General features: G+C 28.3%; 1 protein-coding gene across 3 annotated transcripts in view; it reads right to left on the bottom strand.

Annotated features, from left to right (window-relative positions):
- Window positions 1-7,159: 7,159 nt before the first annotated feature.
- LOC145834085 (uncharacterized) overlaps window positions 7,160-18,845 on the bottom strand; it is a 30,004-nt gene continuing 18,318 nt past the window's right edge. The window contains exons 8-14 of one of the 3 annotated variants that reach the window (XM_082941421.1): window positions 18,214-18,438; window positions 10,235-10,425; window positions 9,446-9,595; window positions 8,941-9,135; window positions 8,711-8,812; window positions 8,485-8,584; window positions 7,160-8,178 (exon numbers count right to left, since the gene is read on the bottom strand). In XM_082941421.1, coding sequence (XP_082797547.1) covers window positions 8,093-8,178; window positions 8,485-8,584; window positions 8,711-8,812; window positions 8,941-9,135; window positions 9,446-9,595; window positions 10,235-10,425; window positions 18,214-18,438 — 1,049 coding nt within the window. In that variant the 3' untranslated portion in view covers window positions 7,160-8,092. The remainder of the gene's footprint in view (window positions 8,179-8,484; window positions 8,585-8,710; window positions 8,813-8,940; window positions 9,136-9,445; window positions 9,596-10,234; window positions 10,426-18,213; window positions 18,439-18,845) is intronic. The other 2 variants (XM_082941423.1, XM_082941424.1) reach the window with 2 other exon arrangements.

Genomic DNA, 18,845 nt, shown 5'->3' with positions numbered 1-18,845 from the left:
AACAAATGAATTTGTATTTTAACTATGTTGTATAATACATTTTGTTTTGACTATTCTTTTGTCTTCTAAGTAAATAAAAAATACGTTTTAAATAACTAAATTTTATATATGATTAAGTATCAACGTTTAGGCTCAAAAAACCCTCATCTCTAAACATTAGTGAAATAAAAGTAAGGCACACTATTACAGTGCGTTGCTAAAACGAAACATTGTGTAGAGAAAACACTCAGTTTAACATGAAACCTATAACTTTCTATGTTTTTTTGTTGTTTTAATATAATGGATATGTTTTAAAAAATAAGTTTTAAAAAGAGCTTTAGATTTTCGTGTGAATTTAACTTTCAAATCTAATAAAATCAAATATTACTTTGATATTAATTTTATTTTTCAAAACTTAAAAAATTAAAGTAGGTTTGATGGTGTACAATTAAATTTTTAGGAAAAGTTGTTAAATTTTCTATTGTAGTTTAAAAACATTGGTAACCATATTATAAAGAAAGAACAATCATAAAATACACTAAAAACAAAACACACTTTGTAAGTCTAATTAAGATCCCTTTATTGGTATATTAAGAACATCTTCTAAATTAAATCAGGCAATTTTAAAATTGGAACATTTTTTTAATGTTTAACCATAAACAATACTTTATAATAAAATAGTTGTTTAAAGTTCTAAAGTATAAAGGAGTTTTCTTGTAACCCATTAATAACTAAAGGCAATAATAATTTTAGCAACAAACAATAACTAAAAACTAATATTGCGAACAACACTATGTAAAGCCTTATTTAATCAAAAATATATATGTTTTCAAACATTTTACAATGTAATGAAAATACCACTGTTAGTTCTTTAGAGTTAGCTAATAAATCAAAAAAAAATTTGAACGTTGTAAAGATAATAATATTTAAAGCTATATACTGAACATCGTTTAATTATATACTTGTGCTAAGATTTAAAAATAGTTTCGAGGGTTTTCTTATTTGATCTTTGTTAATAAAAACAATCTAAACCAAATTCGCAGCTGTCATTTTGTTTAAAAATCAACGAGTTTAATAACTGATGTATAAACGACTAAATTATTTTTATGATGTATTCTTCAGTTATTAAACTCGTTGATGGTTTAACAAATAGTAGCTTCTTTTTATAAATTACACTTGTTCTCATGTCAGAAAAAAATTCTGTGCATAATGGTCAGGAAACAATAAAAAAAATGAATGCTATTTATTGATTTTTAATATTTTATTTTTTCTAATAAACATAGAAAAAAGTTCTAAAAAAATGAAGAACACATAAAAAACTGTTTTTAAAAAATCTTTATATATCGTTCAAAGCTAACTTTTGACTGTGATATCGATAGTCTTAATCATATTTAATAAACCGACGTTAACAGGAGACTCAATTAAAACGCAGCAATGATAGTAATTAACCTTTCTGAAGTTTTAAAAGTACAAAAAAAGCGTAATAAAAGACCACATGTACGCTAATAATTTTAGCATGCAGCCTCAGTTATTTTATAGTTTCTGATACAATAAATGTATGTAAAACAAACCTTAAGATATTTTTTTTAATGTTTGTCTAAATTCTTGAGCTATCTTAATAAAGCATTAATAAAAAAATCACTACATCCATTTAAAAAGGTTTATTTCACTTTTTTAGTTGCAAGCTTTATTGATCAAACAGCGTCACTACTAATTAAAGTTGCTAAAAAAAGAGAATTGAAGTAATGGTTGAAAAAAATTCGAAACCAAACACTTTTAGTGAAAATAAATATTTTTTTTTAAGATTTAATTATGTCGACCAGAAAAACAACAGAATAGTTGTTTTAGAGCTGCAACTGTGCGAAATGCGGCCCGCGGGTCAAATGTAAACCGCAACTCAATTTTAGCAAAAAGACAAATAAAGTAGAACAAGCAAGACTATGCTTTCGTTATAAAAACGCCTACAAACATGCTATTAAAGTGTATCGGTGATTCCTATTTTGTGTTTATTTCATTATATAATTGCTCTTATAACCTTGTACAAACCTTTAAAATTCTGTACAAGACGTTAAAAGGTGTCCAAATGGTGTGCGACTCGATAACCAAAAAGTTTTTTCGTGCACCAGGTCCTAGGAGCAATCTTTTTGAGCGTATTTTTTGTCGTTCAATAAACAATATTATATATATTTATTTAAAGTTAATTTTTTAGATATACTATTAACGATATTAGATGTTAAAAATATTTTTAAATAAGTATAAGCTTTATGCACTAATTCAAAAGAGATATTATACCGATTAACAATAAGCCTTACTTTACTAACATTTAACAAAATTTTCAGAGACAAAATATTTTTCCTAGAGTAAGTAGTCTTTATGGTCCTAAATGATTATCCTATCTTAGTTTTAAACTGTGGGAGGAAATTTCCAGAAATATAAAATATCAGAACTATCTTTAAGTATTTCAATCTTGGCTTGGAGATATTTAACTTAAAAGTCAGTGAGATAAATGACAAGTTCAAACTTTTATAGACTATAATTTAAATTTGTTTTATCATTTTTATTGCTTGTTCTCTCCCTTTTCTTCAGGCTAATTGCTGGTGGTCTCATTAACTGGGCCTGAGCAGAGCTAAATAGAATTTTTTAGTCTTGTATCATAAGTATGTGGTTTCATTTTCTATGACAGTGTGATTAAACGAGTAGGCATGTTATTATTACTATTAGTATTGATTTTATTTTACTAGACTGTAAGTGTTACATCTATTTCTTAATATATTAGTAATACAAAAACTACTAATGTTCGTTTTGTTATAGTTTCTACGCATTAAGCGTTTCATCAGAACAATAACAAAGATAACAGCAAATTTGTTTTTAAAGAATCACAAAAATACACATAGTGACGTGTCAAATAAATTTGATTAATCTTAGTTTGCTAATCTTAAAAACAACTTATGCACAAGTCAACTTATGTTATTTTTGTCTTGTTTGTTCTTGTTATTAGTTTTCTTTTGTTGCTATATTCGTTATTTAATAAAATTTTTTACTCTTAAGTAGTCAGAAAAAAAATTATTGTTTATTCTTGATTGTTATTACTTTTATTAATATTTGTTTCAATATGCATTTTTTAGTTGTGAAGACAGGGTTACTTTCTTTTTTTTTTCTTTTTTTTAGCGTTGACTCTTTTTAATTTTTTCTTTTTCGTATTTCTAGGCTACATAAGTTACATGTTTTGTTGTTTTTCGGTTTTGTTTTAGTTCTGCAGAGTGTTTCCCATTTTAAATCATAGTACTTGTTTGCGTCTTTTACTCCCCCTATGTTGATAACTAAGTATTATGTCTTTTTAATTTATCATTAAAGCTATCATTATGATTACTGTATCTATTTTTGAATGTTGTGCTTGTTGAACCTACGTAAAATTTTGTTATATTTTTTTTTATTGTAGCTCAGTAAATTATACTGTTTGCTAGGCAGTTATTGTCTAAAGGGCGTTTTTCTTTCCTGCAGTTGCAGGTTTTTTGTTGCTGCTTGAGGTTTAGGTTGTTTAATATTTTTTAGTTGTCTTTAAGAATTTCGTTTTGATATTTTCAATGCAGTTATAAGAAATTTTTAGTGTATTTCTGTTAAAAATTCTTTGATATGGGTGGTTTGCGTCAAAGTGTTTGTATAATAAATTTAAGAATTCCTTGCATATTTTAGTGGCTACAGTTAGGGAAAAAGGTGGGTTGAAATACTTATTTTTTCTTTTTCTTTGCTTTTTTGTTGTTTTATTTGCTTTTCGGTATTTTAAATTAAATTTGTAGCTTGCGAATTCGAGGGCTGAATGGTATTAAATGTTTTATACGTTTAAAACATTCTTGGTTACTTAATAAACTGTTTAGTCTTTCGTTAATAGTTATAGGTAAATGTTTTAATATTTGATTAGGGTGGTTTGATTGGTTACTCACATATAGGATATTCGAATTCGGTTTTCTAAATGTGATGTATGTTTTGTTGATTAGGTTTAAGTCTGTTGGAATTGACCTGCGTCTGTAGTTATTTTAAAACTCTATTTATCAAAAATCTTGGTAGCGTTTTTTTTTCGTATTTTCTGCGGTTCTCGACGATTTTGATTATATGACCGCCAGGCCATACTCTTTATAAATCCCAAATTCTTCGTTGTTGAATATTTTAAGTTCTTTAATTTCGCTTAGCATAAAGAGTCCTACCATGTCGCACACTTCGGCTTCATTGTAGGATCCCATGCTAATGTTAAAAAGGTTAGTTGTGTTAGTTTTTTCCCATGTTTTATTTCTATTTCATCAGAACAACTGTAATTTTTGTTCGTTGTCTGTGATTGGTGTAATCTTTCAGCAAATTTCAATGAGTTAATTATTATGTTACTAATTTTTAAAATTGTTGTTTTTGTCATGGATGGGTAAAACTTAGTTATATCGACTTTTATGAATCGGGTTTAAGCAATTATTTTCAGTTTATTGAACCAGTTTATAACGTTGTCTGTGTTTTTCCATTGGTTTAGTTTGAGCCTATTGTTGCTCTTTTATTTATCGTGTCTAGTTTAGCTTTGGTGAATTTGTTTAAAGGGGATTTAGAGGGCTTCAAAACTCTACAGCTTAGTTTGTTTATAAAATATTTTTTGTGGTCTTTGATTATGATAAATGCGGGATACTGTTCTATTTTTTTAACTTTACCTTTTATATTGTATTTATTAATAGATTAGTAAGTGTCTTCATTTAATTTTTCGATTATGCCCGGGTCTGATTTTTTTGTATTCTGATGTGATGTTTTCTTTTAAAAGTTTTTTGTAAGTGTTTTTGTCTATTTCGTAAATGTTAGTTTACTTGTCAGAGAAAGTAAATAATTTGTCGGATGATATTATTTTTTGAATCTTTTTTCATAGTGTTTAATAAGTTGTTGTTGTTATCTTATTTCTTCTTAAGATATATATTCTAAATAAAGGTGTGAAGACATCATATGTTTAAGATTTTTTGTTTATTATTTTATAGTTGTTTAGTCATGTGAGTTTGTAAAGCTCGCTTATTTCACTTTTTTTTCTTAAGTATTTTTAAAGTTTCTAAAAGTTTAGTTGCTAGTAAGTAGGTGTGATTTTAATTCATAAGTTTAAACAACTTTTAACAATCACTAGCATTGGACTTTTTATAATTATACTGATTAAAACTAAATTGCTTAATTATTAACAAATAATCTAAGCAGTTATCAATATACAGTACATTGTGCTTTGACAGTTTTATTTTATATTAAACATATTGATTATGGTGAAATTACTAACTCTCCCTTCTTGTTTATTTTCGAGTTATTTGTTGCATTTTTCGCGTTTGCTGTTGTAGAAAAGGCAATAAGAAACATGTCAATGTATATGATCATAAAATTCGAAATCTAAGGGAATAGACGGTTTGGTGCCCATAGTTTAAATGATCAAAGACTATGGTTGTTTTATAAGTTACATCTATTTTAAAAGATTGAGAACCTGAATAGAGGTGTGAAAACATCATAGTTTTTTGTTTTGTTTAATTTGTCTTTTACTATTTTATAATAGAAAAATACGTTATAAACTTATTCTCAACTAACTTATATTTCTTATTTAAAGTATTTGATAAGGTTATACTTCAGTTTAGATGTACATTATTATGTATGATTTTATTTTATTTACTTTTAAATTAGTTTTACAATTACAAATCTTAGTTTTTACCCTTTAAAACTGAAATATTTGCATACTAATAAAAAGCTAACCAGAAATTTAATACTTTTTATTTTCATCTACTTACTTAATATAATAATTTTAAAACAAAATTTAACATGTTATTTACAGTGACATTACCTTTTATATTAATTTTTTGTTCTATTGTTTGCGGTTGCTCTTGTAGAAAGGACAGCATGAAAAATGTGAACGTAAACTTTGTAAAAATCGAAATCTAATTGAGGAGCTGTTATGGTCTTTAATTTTTTTAACGATATATTTACTTATTTCGATGTTCTTACCGTTTATTATATCTGATAGTTATTTTAAAATTAAATAAATATCAAAGTTAGAAAAAAAATTAACATTATCAAGATTTTTTTAAGACTTTTAACACCAAATATGTTCTGAAACATATTAGGTCCTTTTAAGAGATTATTTTGGTAAACTTTGAAGTAAAAACAGTCTCAAAATACTTTTAATGAAAAAAAAAACGAGTGTGGTATAAGAAAAACTTATACGAAATAAATCTTAAAATAAGGTTACAACATTACAAAATTAGGAAGTAGATTCTTTTTGGTGAGATTATAGATCATTATTAACTTATCGTAGTTAAAACGAAGACTTCAGTTGTTCAATGTTCCAGTGGTTCTTAAAACTTTTACATGCTTTGAAATTGATTGCTTTGCAGATAGGTTAGTATGTATGTACTTTTTTACTACTAATGCGACCTTAGTAAATTTAATTCATTTTTTTTATTAAATGTTGCATTAAAACCGGTTAAGTACTAACAGAAAAAGCTTATACATTAATTTAAAAATAGATTTTACACATACTGTGGAAACAATTTCGCTACTCATCTAAGTATCTATGCACATTAAAAAGTTTATTGCGCACGCTACTCTTTAAAAAAACATTTTAAGTATAAAGTTCTTTTCATAAATTTAAACGTATATTTTAAACATCAGTTTTGTACAAGGCTTAATTGATTAACTTTTATAACTAAAATCCTCGTTTTTGATATAAATTTTGGGTTCTTAGACATAGTTAATTTAAAAAACTTTAAACTTTTTCGTCTGAAATCAAGACATTCTTAAAACTATAGCTTTGTTTTTTTTGGCTAGAATGCCCTATGATCAATTTAGTGTAGTGTTAAGAAAATATTTTTATTGAGTTCAAACTACTTGATGTTTTATACTCTCTTTAAAAAAAATTATTATTTAGTTAGAACTTTGATTAAATTATTATCTCCCTTATAAATTAGTAGTAAATTTTTTAGTCTTTTCTTAATTTTAGTGAGGAACAGTAAATTTTTATTAAATTGGTTAACTGAAGTATATAAATACTCCTGGAACTGCTTTTATTTAAATTAATTTATTAATAAAATTTTATGCTTTTATAAATATAAAAACCATAAAAATTAACACTTTTAATATTGCTAAAACTAACAGCTTTAATATTATTTAACTAAGAACACAACGGTTTGAATGCATGGGGATTTTATTTACACACTAGTGGTAGTAAGCCGATTTCAACCAGCCACGAGTCAAGAACAATCGACTAATGCACAGCTTTGAACATCTAACTATATCACGTGAAAAAATAAACAGTCTTTTCAACGTCACACAACAGCGCAAGAAAGCGGGAAGAAGACACATACACAAAAACGCTCCCCCGAACGAGTTTGACTTAAAACATGAAACACTTTTTTGAACAAAAGAAACAGTTGCAACAAATATTTAAACTTTTAAGGACACCTGGCTTGATGTTTCAGAAAAAAAACTGCAACTTAAAATCAATTAGATTTCTCGAACTATTTAAAAGAAAAGGTAAAACATCAGTTTAATAACAAAAAATAATTTCAAAATGTTGATCTGAAAAGTACCATTTACCACCAGTAGTTTGTTGTTATTTTGTACTGCTGGACTATGATAGCGAGGTAGTGTGATAAGTTGTTCATTCATCTAAAACACACGTCAAAGTCACAAAGTAATCAAAAAAAATCTAGTATATGTGTGTAAATTTTTTAGTGATAAAAAAAGAGAAAGATTCTGTACTGAACACAAGCAGCATGTCTGCTTACAAACCTATAAAAACTTATCTTTCACACTTCAGTCGAACGAAGCTTTTTTTGAGTCGAATTTTGAACATCTAATTTAATTGAACTCGGTTGCAGCATTTTAAGGTCGAAATTTTAGTTCTTAAAAGCTCCTACACTAATACGATTTTTAACCCCCATCACATATTTTTAGAGTATAAGATTAATATATGGTAGGGCTTGTCTTAAACTAGAGAAATGTCTATATTGGGCGGACGAAACACAAATAAAACTGCATGCACTAACCGAATAATTTTTGCCCAGCTTAAAAAAATTAAACAAAGAAATGAAAAGAAATGATAAAAGAAAAAGGTGCTACACAGCTACTGAGAGGTCGTTTTCAAAACGTTTTTCCTCTTCTTCAACCCAGTCGACCCGTCAGAATCACCGCTTCCAAAATGGGAAAATGCTGTAAAAAAAAAACATACAATCAATATACCGTTAGGGTACAGATCAACTTGAATACTTATAAAAAAGCGAATAGTAATAACTTTAAAATGACATTTAAAAAACAGCTTAATCTTTACACACACTTACACAACTTAGTAGTTTTTTTTAGCTTAAGCTTCAAAGAAAGTTCGCAAACGTGACTTGCAAGAGGCAGGCAGATCACGCGTGTTGATTTTTTCAAGTAAAAGCACAAAACAAAATGTGAAAGAGCCAACGCAAAAACTTTAAATACTAGGAAGTGCAAAAAAAGGAAGTGGAAACTTACAGCAGTCATTCGATTGTGACGTAACAGCTGGTGGTTGGTGATGGAAAGAGGTAGCAGCAAAAGGCGGGTTGGGAGAACAGCCTACGACTGTGGTGGTATGCTGAAAAATTTTTGCTGCTTAATAAGTTAAAATTATATACATATTGTAAAAGAAAAAACATTTATTTGATTAACTTTTACATAAGGTTGAAAATTTTTACCAAGTATTTATTGAGAGTAAACTCACATTGTTGTTTTGGTTTTTTTTCTTGCGCCTGCGCTTTGTTTTCTTCGACGAAAACTCAAAATTTAAACTACGAAGTTTTGCGTTTTCATCAGAAGAAGAGTTCTGAAAAAAAATGCAAACTTTCAAGTTAACGCTGCTTTGACTTTTAAACATAAAACATTTTGCAACAATATTATTTGAAGTCACTGATAAAAAGAGCCATTAAAAAAGTACACCAAAGCGCAACTTACGAAGTATTTGGGTTCTGGCTTCTGTTTGATGACGGGCAGCTCCCATTCTTCGTTGACATTGGACCAGCTCTCTTCGGGCGCGGCCCAGTCATCGTTGACCTGACCGTCGTCGTCGAAGCACTGCATATTTGGGTCCTTGTTCCACGGATTTACTTCTACTGGTGGTGGACAGACTTCCATCTTAACTTGCTTCTGCTAAAAAATACTTAGTTTTTAAATGGCGTGATATTTTAGTTATTGAAAGAAGAAATAACTTTTTCAACAATGAAAGACTTTATCAAAATAGTTTTCAAAACTGTGGAAGTATTTTTCAAATAATTTTGATAATAAATTTTAAGTTTAATAATAAATGTGTGCTTTAAATATGCTCATTCTGATAAGTTTTTCTAAAGTATCGACTCATTGAAAAACTTTATTTCAATTAATAACTTTTCAGCCACTAAGTTGTTTGTTGTTGCATTGAATTTTAGGAATAACCTTAAAACTATTAACAAGCACAAAATACCTCAGTCTTTTCTTGTTTAATTTCTTCTTTCTTAGCTCGATTATCAGCTAAGGGCAGTTGAAACAAGAGATCAGGCTGCGGTTGAAAAAAAGTTGGCGTTATGCTGCTCGTGTAAGAGTTCAACTCATCTCTACCAGTTGACCACAGCGACTAAAACACAAATATCAATAGATAAAAACTTTATAAAGTAAATACGTTATATACAAGCAATCAGAGATTTTAATAAAAAACGATTTTTATTTTTAAAAATATGACATCGTTCAAACTTTAAAACACAAATTGAAACAATATTTTGAATAGGTAAACTTTCTTGCTTTTCTGGTTGGATGCAAAAGACGGTATGTGCGGCAACCGCATCAACAGGTCCTGGGTTTCAAGTGAGCTCGAAAATAACCAATGGGCTAGCTTGAAACGCGAACCTGTTGACGGCTAGTGCGCATTCATGCGGAACGCGTGTGGCAGCGACGTGGCCAACCGCATTTCTGAACCGCCGTTTTCACGCAACTCGACCGGCGGTACAGACGAATGCAATTGACCACGTCACCTACCCGATATGTGCAAAGCAGCATGGATTGTTGTTTCGTCAGCGGATAAGTGGCCGGCTACTCGTTATGAAGGTGAAAGCTATTCTACCGAGTGGAACTACGCACGAATAGCTTACATCTTCATATACGAGTCGCTTCAGCCGTGTGTGTGTTGGAGCAGCCTTTAAAACCATTTCAACAAAACTAAATAATGCATGAGCTCATTGGGCTAATCTTAAAAAATAATTTTTGCAAAACTTTTTACCTTGGTAGAGTGGCTGAAAAGACTGGTGTTGGAATAGCTGAAGTCGTAATTTCCCCAACCGCCGTAACCTCCGAAGTTCTGGTGGCTTCGGCCGAAATCGCGGCTCGTCAGTGGGTCGTTGCCCCTCCACAGCTGATGACCGCGTTCGTCATTGTGACGTGGCATAAAACTCGCTGACCCAACATTGCTGGCTGCAAAACAAACGTTAAAGTCAGCGAAAGTTTGCTTTTTGTACTTTTTTGTATTTTTTTAAACGTCAGTATTGCTGCCGTAGACTTTTTAAAGCTCGTAACTCGACAAACTTTGCTACGCATGCAAAATTTAGAGGTAAACACAATTTATAAATGAGCAGCTGTTTTCTGCTACATTTCGTTAAAAAAATAAATTAACTCACTTGCTATACTTTTTATTTAAATTGGTAAACATAAAAGAAAAAAAAAGTGTTATTAAGTTAAGCAGCAATAATATTGTATTAATATTATTGAATTTCATCAAAAAGGTCACCTTGAAGCGCAAGCAAAAATAAAGCAAGTTAAAGTTGCAAATAACTTAAGTTGGCGTGAAACACATCATAACGGAAGTGAATACACAAATGTTTCTTTTAAGTTAAATTATTTTTAACTTAAAAATATTCTCCTTTCAAACTACTTATATAGTAGCAAAAGTTTCTTATTTATTGAACCAACTTAACTGTATTAAGTAAAAGTATGTTTTACATAACAAACTTTTATATATCAGTCTTTGAACAACACCCAAGATTACATGATAAAAACTAATGAACTTTTAATACTATGTACTTAAAAATATCATTCTCTATAACAAAACGATTACCTTTACGTAGAACAAAGCTAGCTACATTATAGCCTTAACAAACATAAATCTGAAAAAGCTGGGATACAAACGCAAATGAAAGAAACAATCAATTTCGCAGCGGTACATCTCGCGTTGTTGAAACAAATATAACTTGCGCTATCAGCTAACAACAGCCCCAGAGGACTGTGGCTTGTAGCTAGCTGTTTTGTCGCTCCCTTGAGAAATATGCGCCACCATTGTTTGTAATTTTATTAACTTTAAACCGTCGACATAACAAGTTGCGAGCGATTAGAATGATCAGTAGCGTTTGATGACTTTATAAAGATAGAAAAGCCTTGAATTCGCCTTATTTTTAAATCCGGAACTTTTTGCTAATAGATATATAAATATTATAATGCAAAATCAAGTGTTACAATCATATAAAAAAGCATACTTAATTTAATCTAGAATACGAAAAGTAACAAGATAAAATACTTTTTGACTACTTGAAATTGTTCTAAAAGCAATAAAAAAATATGGAACTCTATTTCATTTACTTTTTGTTTATACAAGAACATTGTTTAGTAAAACTTACTTATTTTATTTGCTTAATTTAGTTGAATACCAACATAAAACCAATTAATAACTATTAAATATCAACATTACGAACAAGAACTATTTTTATGTAAACTGAAATTTATCCAAAAATTAATAAATAAAAATTAAACTACAATAAGCAAAATAATTTATTTTATTTAAATAGTACTTCAAAATAAGAGACCCCCTGCTGTTTGAGGAATTTAAAAACTAGAAAGAGGGCTTTTCACAGTGAAAGACTAGCAAGTTCAAAAATTAACTAATATCTTACCTTGTAAAAATAGCCATCAAGAAACTTGTTGAAAATCTTTGAAAGCAGGTTGCGCAGACAAATATTTCAGTTTGTTAAAAAACAACAACCACAGCATAACACCCGCAAGTGTTTCTCACAAAGCCACTGAACGAAATAGGCAGAGCAAGCAAGTATCTGCGCTTATATCCATCCGAAAACGAGAGAGAATGACGCAATTACGAGAGAGCTGTAGAAAGAGCATCTCTTACGGGAAACACGTCATAATTGGCGGGAAAACGCTTGTACGCTGTAAGACTCAAGTATAATGCTGGTTCTGACTGCGCGAAGTTTATAAAGCAAAACAGATTTTTATCAAAAATAAACAAAGATGATTTAACTCTTTTACTTTCAAACACTTGCGAGTGACCCTTGCAATTTACTGGTAGCATGGGGCGAATGCAACACTTGAAACAGCCCACTCAACACTTTTTGTAGATGTGTAGCGAAGCGAGAAACGCCGAACGGCTGAAGCACACACGCACCTACGATAAGCTTGTGCACGCCGAAGGAGGGTATTTGCTTTGCTGTGAAAATGCAAAACACTCGAAATTATCACTTACAACAAACAAGCCAACTTTCACCAACGTTTTTCACAGACTAAATACTGAATGAACAAAATAACAACATTTAAATCTAATATTTTATTCAAATTAAGCTGAAACATAATTTAAATACAGTATTTTTTCAGTTATAGACAATTAAACTACATGTATAAAATCTAAAACTGACCATTAAAGTATCCAAAATTAAGTATTTGAAACTTCACAATATTTTTCTCAAAAAATCTTTAAAGTATTGGAATAAACTTATAATGATGCATACAGCAATGCTAAAGAAACTTATAGTTTTCATCTTTTAAAACGCAATAGATATAAAGTATTTATAATGTAACTTTAGCAAAATAGATGAGCACAACTAAGTAACACAATGGAAACAAACACTTACTTTAATATATGAATTATGTTTAACATTTTACTGTAATTACTGAAGTGATGTTTTTAAACTTTATTATTTTGTAGACTATTTGACAATTAACAAACAACTACACTTAATAAGCTTAATAAGTTTTAACAAGGAAGTAAACTTCAACATTTTGCGTATTAAAACAAGTAAAAATGATTTGTACAAATACAAATAACTTTGTTCGAAAACTATAAGTTGTTTACACAGACTAATTTACTATTTAAAAAGACTAGTTACTTTCATAATAAAAACTAATTTAAAATAAACAAATATTTACTTAAGCCAGGTTAAAATACACTGAATTATACCTTTAATGATATTTTTAAAGATACAAAAAACATGGTTGAAGCTTTTATATTTAATCATTACTGGAACACTAAAACTTAAGTATTAAAAGTTTTACATCGAGCCTTATTCTAACAGCACAATTGTATTAACTTTGAAAAAAATGCTTAGTCATATAATGAGAAATCAAAAAGGAAAATTAAGATAAAACGCTAAGACAGAACTCTGCAAAATAGGTTTAACTATTCTTGTTAGGAAGCAAATTATGTACTATAATATACAATAGCGTTGAATCATCAAACCATATGTAAATACATACAAGAAGTTGAAAGAATGCTTTGTTAGCGCACTAGTTTAAATTTACAACAGTTCGAAAATCGATAACTACCTCACGCTTAGATAAATATTTTATAATCCTAAATTGCTTTACCTAAGGTTGATCTTCATTAAGTTAATTTTTACAAAATGCTTTATTTATATCACATTAAAAGTTTACATTATTTTCACCTGGGAAACTTTTATTTTAGCAATTTTTTTTTTCCTTAGTTTATGTTTAATTAACTTGATTGAAATATTTTAAGTTAAATAACATGTAAAACCCTTTTGTAAAAAAAACTTACACAAAAGTATATTGACCAGTTTCATTAAAATATATTTTAAAAGTCATTTAAAATTTTAACATTCTTAGGCTTTTATATGACAACAGTATTTTACAAGAATTTTTTTTGAATATTTATGTTACAAAAATTTTATTCATATATACTACTAAATTAAGTTTTAGTTTACAATAATACCTTTAAACAACAGTGTTTTAAAAGTAAAACACTTAATACTTTACTTTAAGTTCTCAAGTGAACAAAAAAAGTTCTCAACTTATTCAGGTATAAGGAGACAGATTATTAAGATTATATTTAGTTTTTAAAATTTAAAACAATGTTTCGCCCTGTTGGGCTCTTCAGTTATAATTCAAATCTGAAAAATGTAAATTTAACAAATAAATGGAAGATATGATTTAAAAAAAACTATATTTACTTTTTTTGAAATATTTTATTTAATTTTTTGTTACACTTCAATACAAATGATTTACTAGTGATTTAAGTTTATTTAAAAACTACAGTTTCACAGTGGTAATACACTCAGTGATTATCAGTTACCATAATTTTTTATTTGATTAACTTCTGACGAGACCAACAGGGAAAAATATTATTTTATATTTAGATTATGTTGATAAAATTTTAATAAACTATTTAAAGACAAATTAAAATTAAAAAAAAAAAAAAATCTACTTATCTATCAATTTCATAAAAGAATACAAAAATAAGTTTGTAATAACTAAACATAGATAATTAATTTTACTTGGTTAAGAAAACAGATTGAAAAAAGTATAAAGAGCTTGTCAAATACATAAAACCTTAAACTTTTAGATTGGTAGTAACCAAAGGTAAAGCCTTATTAAGCTAAATTACATTAGGTATTTGTAGTTACAAGCTATTCATAAAGATTTTAATAACTTTGTTTTGACACTAAAGTAGGCCTTAAAATGTTCAAACAAATTTAGCTCAAAAATAAAACAAAAAAACAAAAATCAAAATTGAAAAAATATACAGAAAACACAAATAAAGCAAGTTACATGTACCAACATACAACAGCACCACCCAACATCCCTTTAGAATTAAGAAAATAAACATGCATTTCAAACTTGAAACTTTGCTCAATTTTCAAACAAAGATTTTTGAGCATGTTGTAAAATGGACGAAATTTCAATTCACAGAAGGACAAAGGGCTTCTCAGAAGTCGTGACAAAAAAATAGAATAATTCTCTAAACAGCAACACAGAGGTAAGAACAAGAAGTAAAGGCGGTAAAATTAAAAAGAAAGAACAAAGTCAGCATCAAGCAGAAATAAGCGCGGCTATAAACTATTAATGGAATTCAACACCGGATTTCCCTGTGTGAGACTGAGCAATAGAGCTGTGTGTGCTGGTGGCTGCTTTTAGCTTTTTTATTTTAAAAGCAAGTCCGCTGTGTCACGTGGGAAAAAAAAATACGAGAACTACAGTAAGAAGCAGCGGTGTTCAATGTTCATAGCGCACTGCTGTTTCGCTGCAAAGCGAATACAAATCTCATTCTTAACACCAAGCTCACGGAATATAACCAATCAAACTGATGTCATTTGATCCAGTTTCCTTACACGGCCGAACATGCTGGCTGCGAGCGTTTGATTGAATTACTTAAGCAACGAAAGGCTGGTTAAGCGCAGTTGAGTTCTTTTGCTGAGCTGGGAATGCGGTTGTGCGCAGTTTCCGATGAAACTTGATCCAGTTTTCGTGCGCACAAAAATTCTCTTTATGGCGCAAAACTTTGGTTATGAAAGTCTAGGCTACTTTTTTAACGAAGTAGCATATATTGAATATTTAAAATAACAACACTCTTTAACTTAACCGAATCAGTAGAAGAAAAAAAAAACAAAGCTTAATTTATAACGTAGGAAAGCGAACATAAAGTTTTATAACAGTTTAGAAAGTAGCCAATAATCAGTAGTTTTAAATCTTATTAGAAACCATACATGTAAATAGCTAAAGAAAAAACAAATCATAAAAGTGTATTTGTTTTCCAAAAAAAAAGACTCTATTTATAGTTCATTTGTCTAAAATAGTTCATACTGATTGAACGCTTATTAAAAGATAGCGAAAAGCATACTTTTAACACACATAAGTTACAAAAGAGACAAATAAATAAAATCTTTTTTTAAATATTTTCATTACTCAAAAAATTTACACTTATTGGGAAACGGTGCTGTAAAGTAAAACATAAAATAAAAGTTTATAACACCTTAGCAAAACATGAGAATAGAAACATTTCAGGAATACGTATAACCATACAAGATTTTGGGCAACAAAGACCTTTACCATTTCAAATAATATAATATAAAAAGAATTGCTTGAATATATCTGTAACATATAAATATTTTTTTTAAACTTTTTTTACTATTAAAGACACAAGAAAGCACCACAACTAGATGTTTTATAAGATCAACACAGTATTAGTTAAGAAAAGTTTTATATTTATGTATGTATATTGTTTTACAGTTAGAAAAATGTAGTCTAGAAGTCAACTGAACTTAATAAAATATTTAGGTACATAATCAATTACCTTAATCAATTAACTAGGTAAATTAATATATTTGTTTATTTGATTATACAAAAAACAATAGGTTTTTACGACCGTTTCGTATGTGAGATAAATAACCTCATATACTCATCAGTAAGCTAAAGTTTATTTACAATGTTAAACAGAAATTTAGAACTTGAAAATTTTATAATTATTATGACGTAGCAATAATGAGGTTTATTGTAAAGTAAGCTGAGTTTGAAAAAATACGCTGATCTTGATAAATCTGCATTTTGAAAAGTTTGAAAAAGGTTGTATTAGAAAAACGTTTTAAACTGTATTAGAAAAATTTTTTTAACTATATCGGAAAATGTTTTAAACTATTCGTGTTTGGGGTTTAATTTTACTTTGATTTTATGTTTAGTTAGTTTTAATTTTGCTAAAAAAGTAATTTCGGTAATGAATGCATATATTTAGTTTTTTCGCTTTTCTTGTTTAGTGTTATGTTCTTGTCTGATTTATCAATTTCTATTTTTTTAAGTTACAAAGTTTGCAGCCGAGTTACTTCAACAGTATGCAGCTGAATCAAATAAATATTTAGCTCCAATTCAATTTGTCGAGCACTATCGACCAGAACTTTTTATAAAATCTTTAATGCATATATATATATATATATATTTATTTATTTAATTATATAAAAACTATAATTCAAACAGCTGTTTCACACATTGAAATGTAAAATTTCATGTGATCTTCAGTGAGTTGTAGTTTATTATAATAGTAAACAGAAATAAACAGATATTATAATAGTAAAATAAATATTAAGCTCCAATTTGATTTGTCGAGCACTATCGATCAGAACTTTGTATAAAACCTTTAATATATATATATATATATATGTATGTATACAGTGTTATTGAAACTTCAAAGTAATGTTTAAAAATAACGGCTTTTAATAAAAAACTCAGATAACTATTAACGTGAATATCTATTATAAAAGCATGCAACAGTTGAACAATATTTTTAAAATCGTGCATAAATGTAACAGAAGCTAATAAAAAGTATACTATATAAAGATGTGGTATAAGTAGCCAAGAAAAATTGCTTACTTAAAACTCAGTTAACAAACGAAAGCTTTAATTTAAGCTAAATATAACTTTATACATGCAACTAATAAAAATATGTGTATTTGAAAAGTAAGTCTTTTTTAGTGATATTTTACAACAGTTTTTAACAACTTAGGTTTTATTATCTAAATCAAGTTTTTATAATACAGATAGAAGCTATTAATTATCAATTATGCAAATAATATGTTTTAATTCTTCAAAATTTTAATGGTCTAATATTTTCTTACTTACACAGTTTAAGCTATTTATAGGACTTCAAATTAAAAGTATGTAAGCATTTAATATAAAGAAATATTTACTTATGATTTATCTTTGGTAGTTTTAAATATCCTGTTTGCGAATATTGTAAATCGCTATTTTGATAATTTTTAAATTATGTTCATTATTTAAATAAATGTATATTAAGTTGTACAATTATTTCTTTTTTTTTCTAATAAAAAGTAATAACACGTACTGTTGAGCTTGTACACTTGAATTATTCATTTAAGATTAGTCTTTAAATGAATAACTAAAAAACAAAATCACAAACAAAACTATTACATATTACTTTTCTTAGACTAGACGATTGTTAGTAATTTTTGAAGCTTTTGTAAACTAGTACTTTATACAACTTAAATCTTCGATTTTGAAATATAAGTAATATTAGTGTCATAACTAAAACATGCTTTTATCACCCTTACATAGCAAGAACATTTTCGTGAGCTGTTTGAAAAAAAAAACAAAAAAACAAGGCGACCAGAGGTGTTAGTAATCGTGATAATATTAAGCACCTAATCAGGCAGGTAAGTTCAGCACCACTCTTAAAAAACGTACTGTGAGGGACTGCTTTGAATTGAGAAAACGTTGAACCGAGCGAAGACAAAGTGAAGTTGCTCCCACGATCCGCATCTTTTCTGCCGTTAAGATCCGACTCTGAACCCCCTAGCAGGCCGCAGGGAAGGAAGAAGCTTTTCTCCGCGGCACTGGTGGCCACGGAAGCGGGCGGAGACGTTGATAAGAACTCTTTAGACATTGAAGAAAGCTGCTCTTTTGCAGCCCCTAGCGATTAAATATTTGAAGTTTAGTAATTTTTCAATGAATGTTCTGTTGTAATTTCTAAGGAAGCTAGAGACATCTTATGGACGAAATATATCATTTTGTATAACAACATAAGAAAACACCAGTTTTATTAATATAAAGTCTTAAAGTAAAAATATTGCAGCATTGGCTAATTTAACTTTCTTCCATTTAAGGTTAAGTTTTGGAAGTGTATTGTTTTTCAATTATGACATTTCCTAACTTGAATTTTATACAATAACTGTTTAAGTTTACAATTAACTTCATAAAAAGAAAATAACAATAAAAAAGGCAACTAAAAACACATTTAATAACAAAACTATACCAAGTTTAAACGTTTATGTATAAAACAACAATTTTAAAACATATTTTTAAAATAATCAAATATT

This window comes from Thalia democratica, chromosome 4 (assembly GCF_965202585.1).
Source record: "Thalia democratica chromosome 4, ktThaDemo2.hap1.1, whole genome shotgun sequence".
In the NCBI taxonomy this organism is placed as follows: domain Eukaryota; kingdom Metazoa; phylum Chordata; class Thaliacea; order Salpida; family Salpidae; genus Thalia; species Thalia democratica.
The sequence above is the reverse complement of the archived record's forward strand: the minus strand, read 5'-3'. Positions and strand labels throughout refer to the sequence as shown.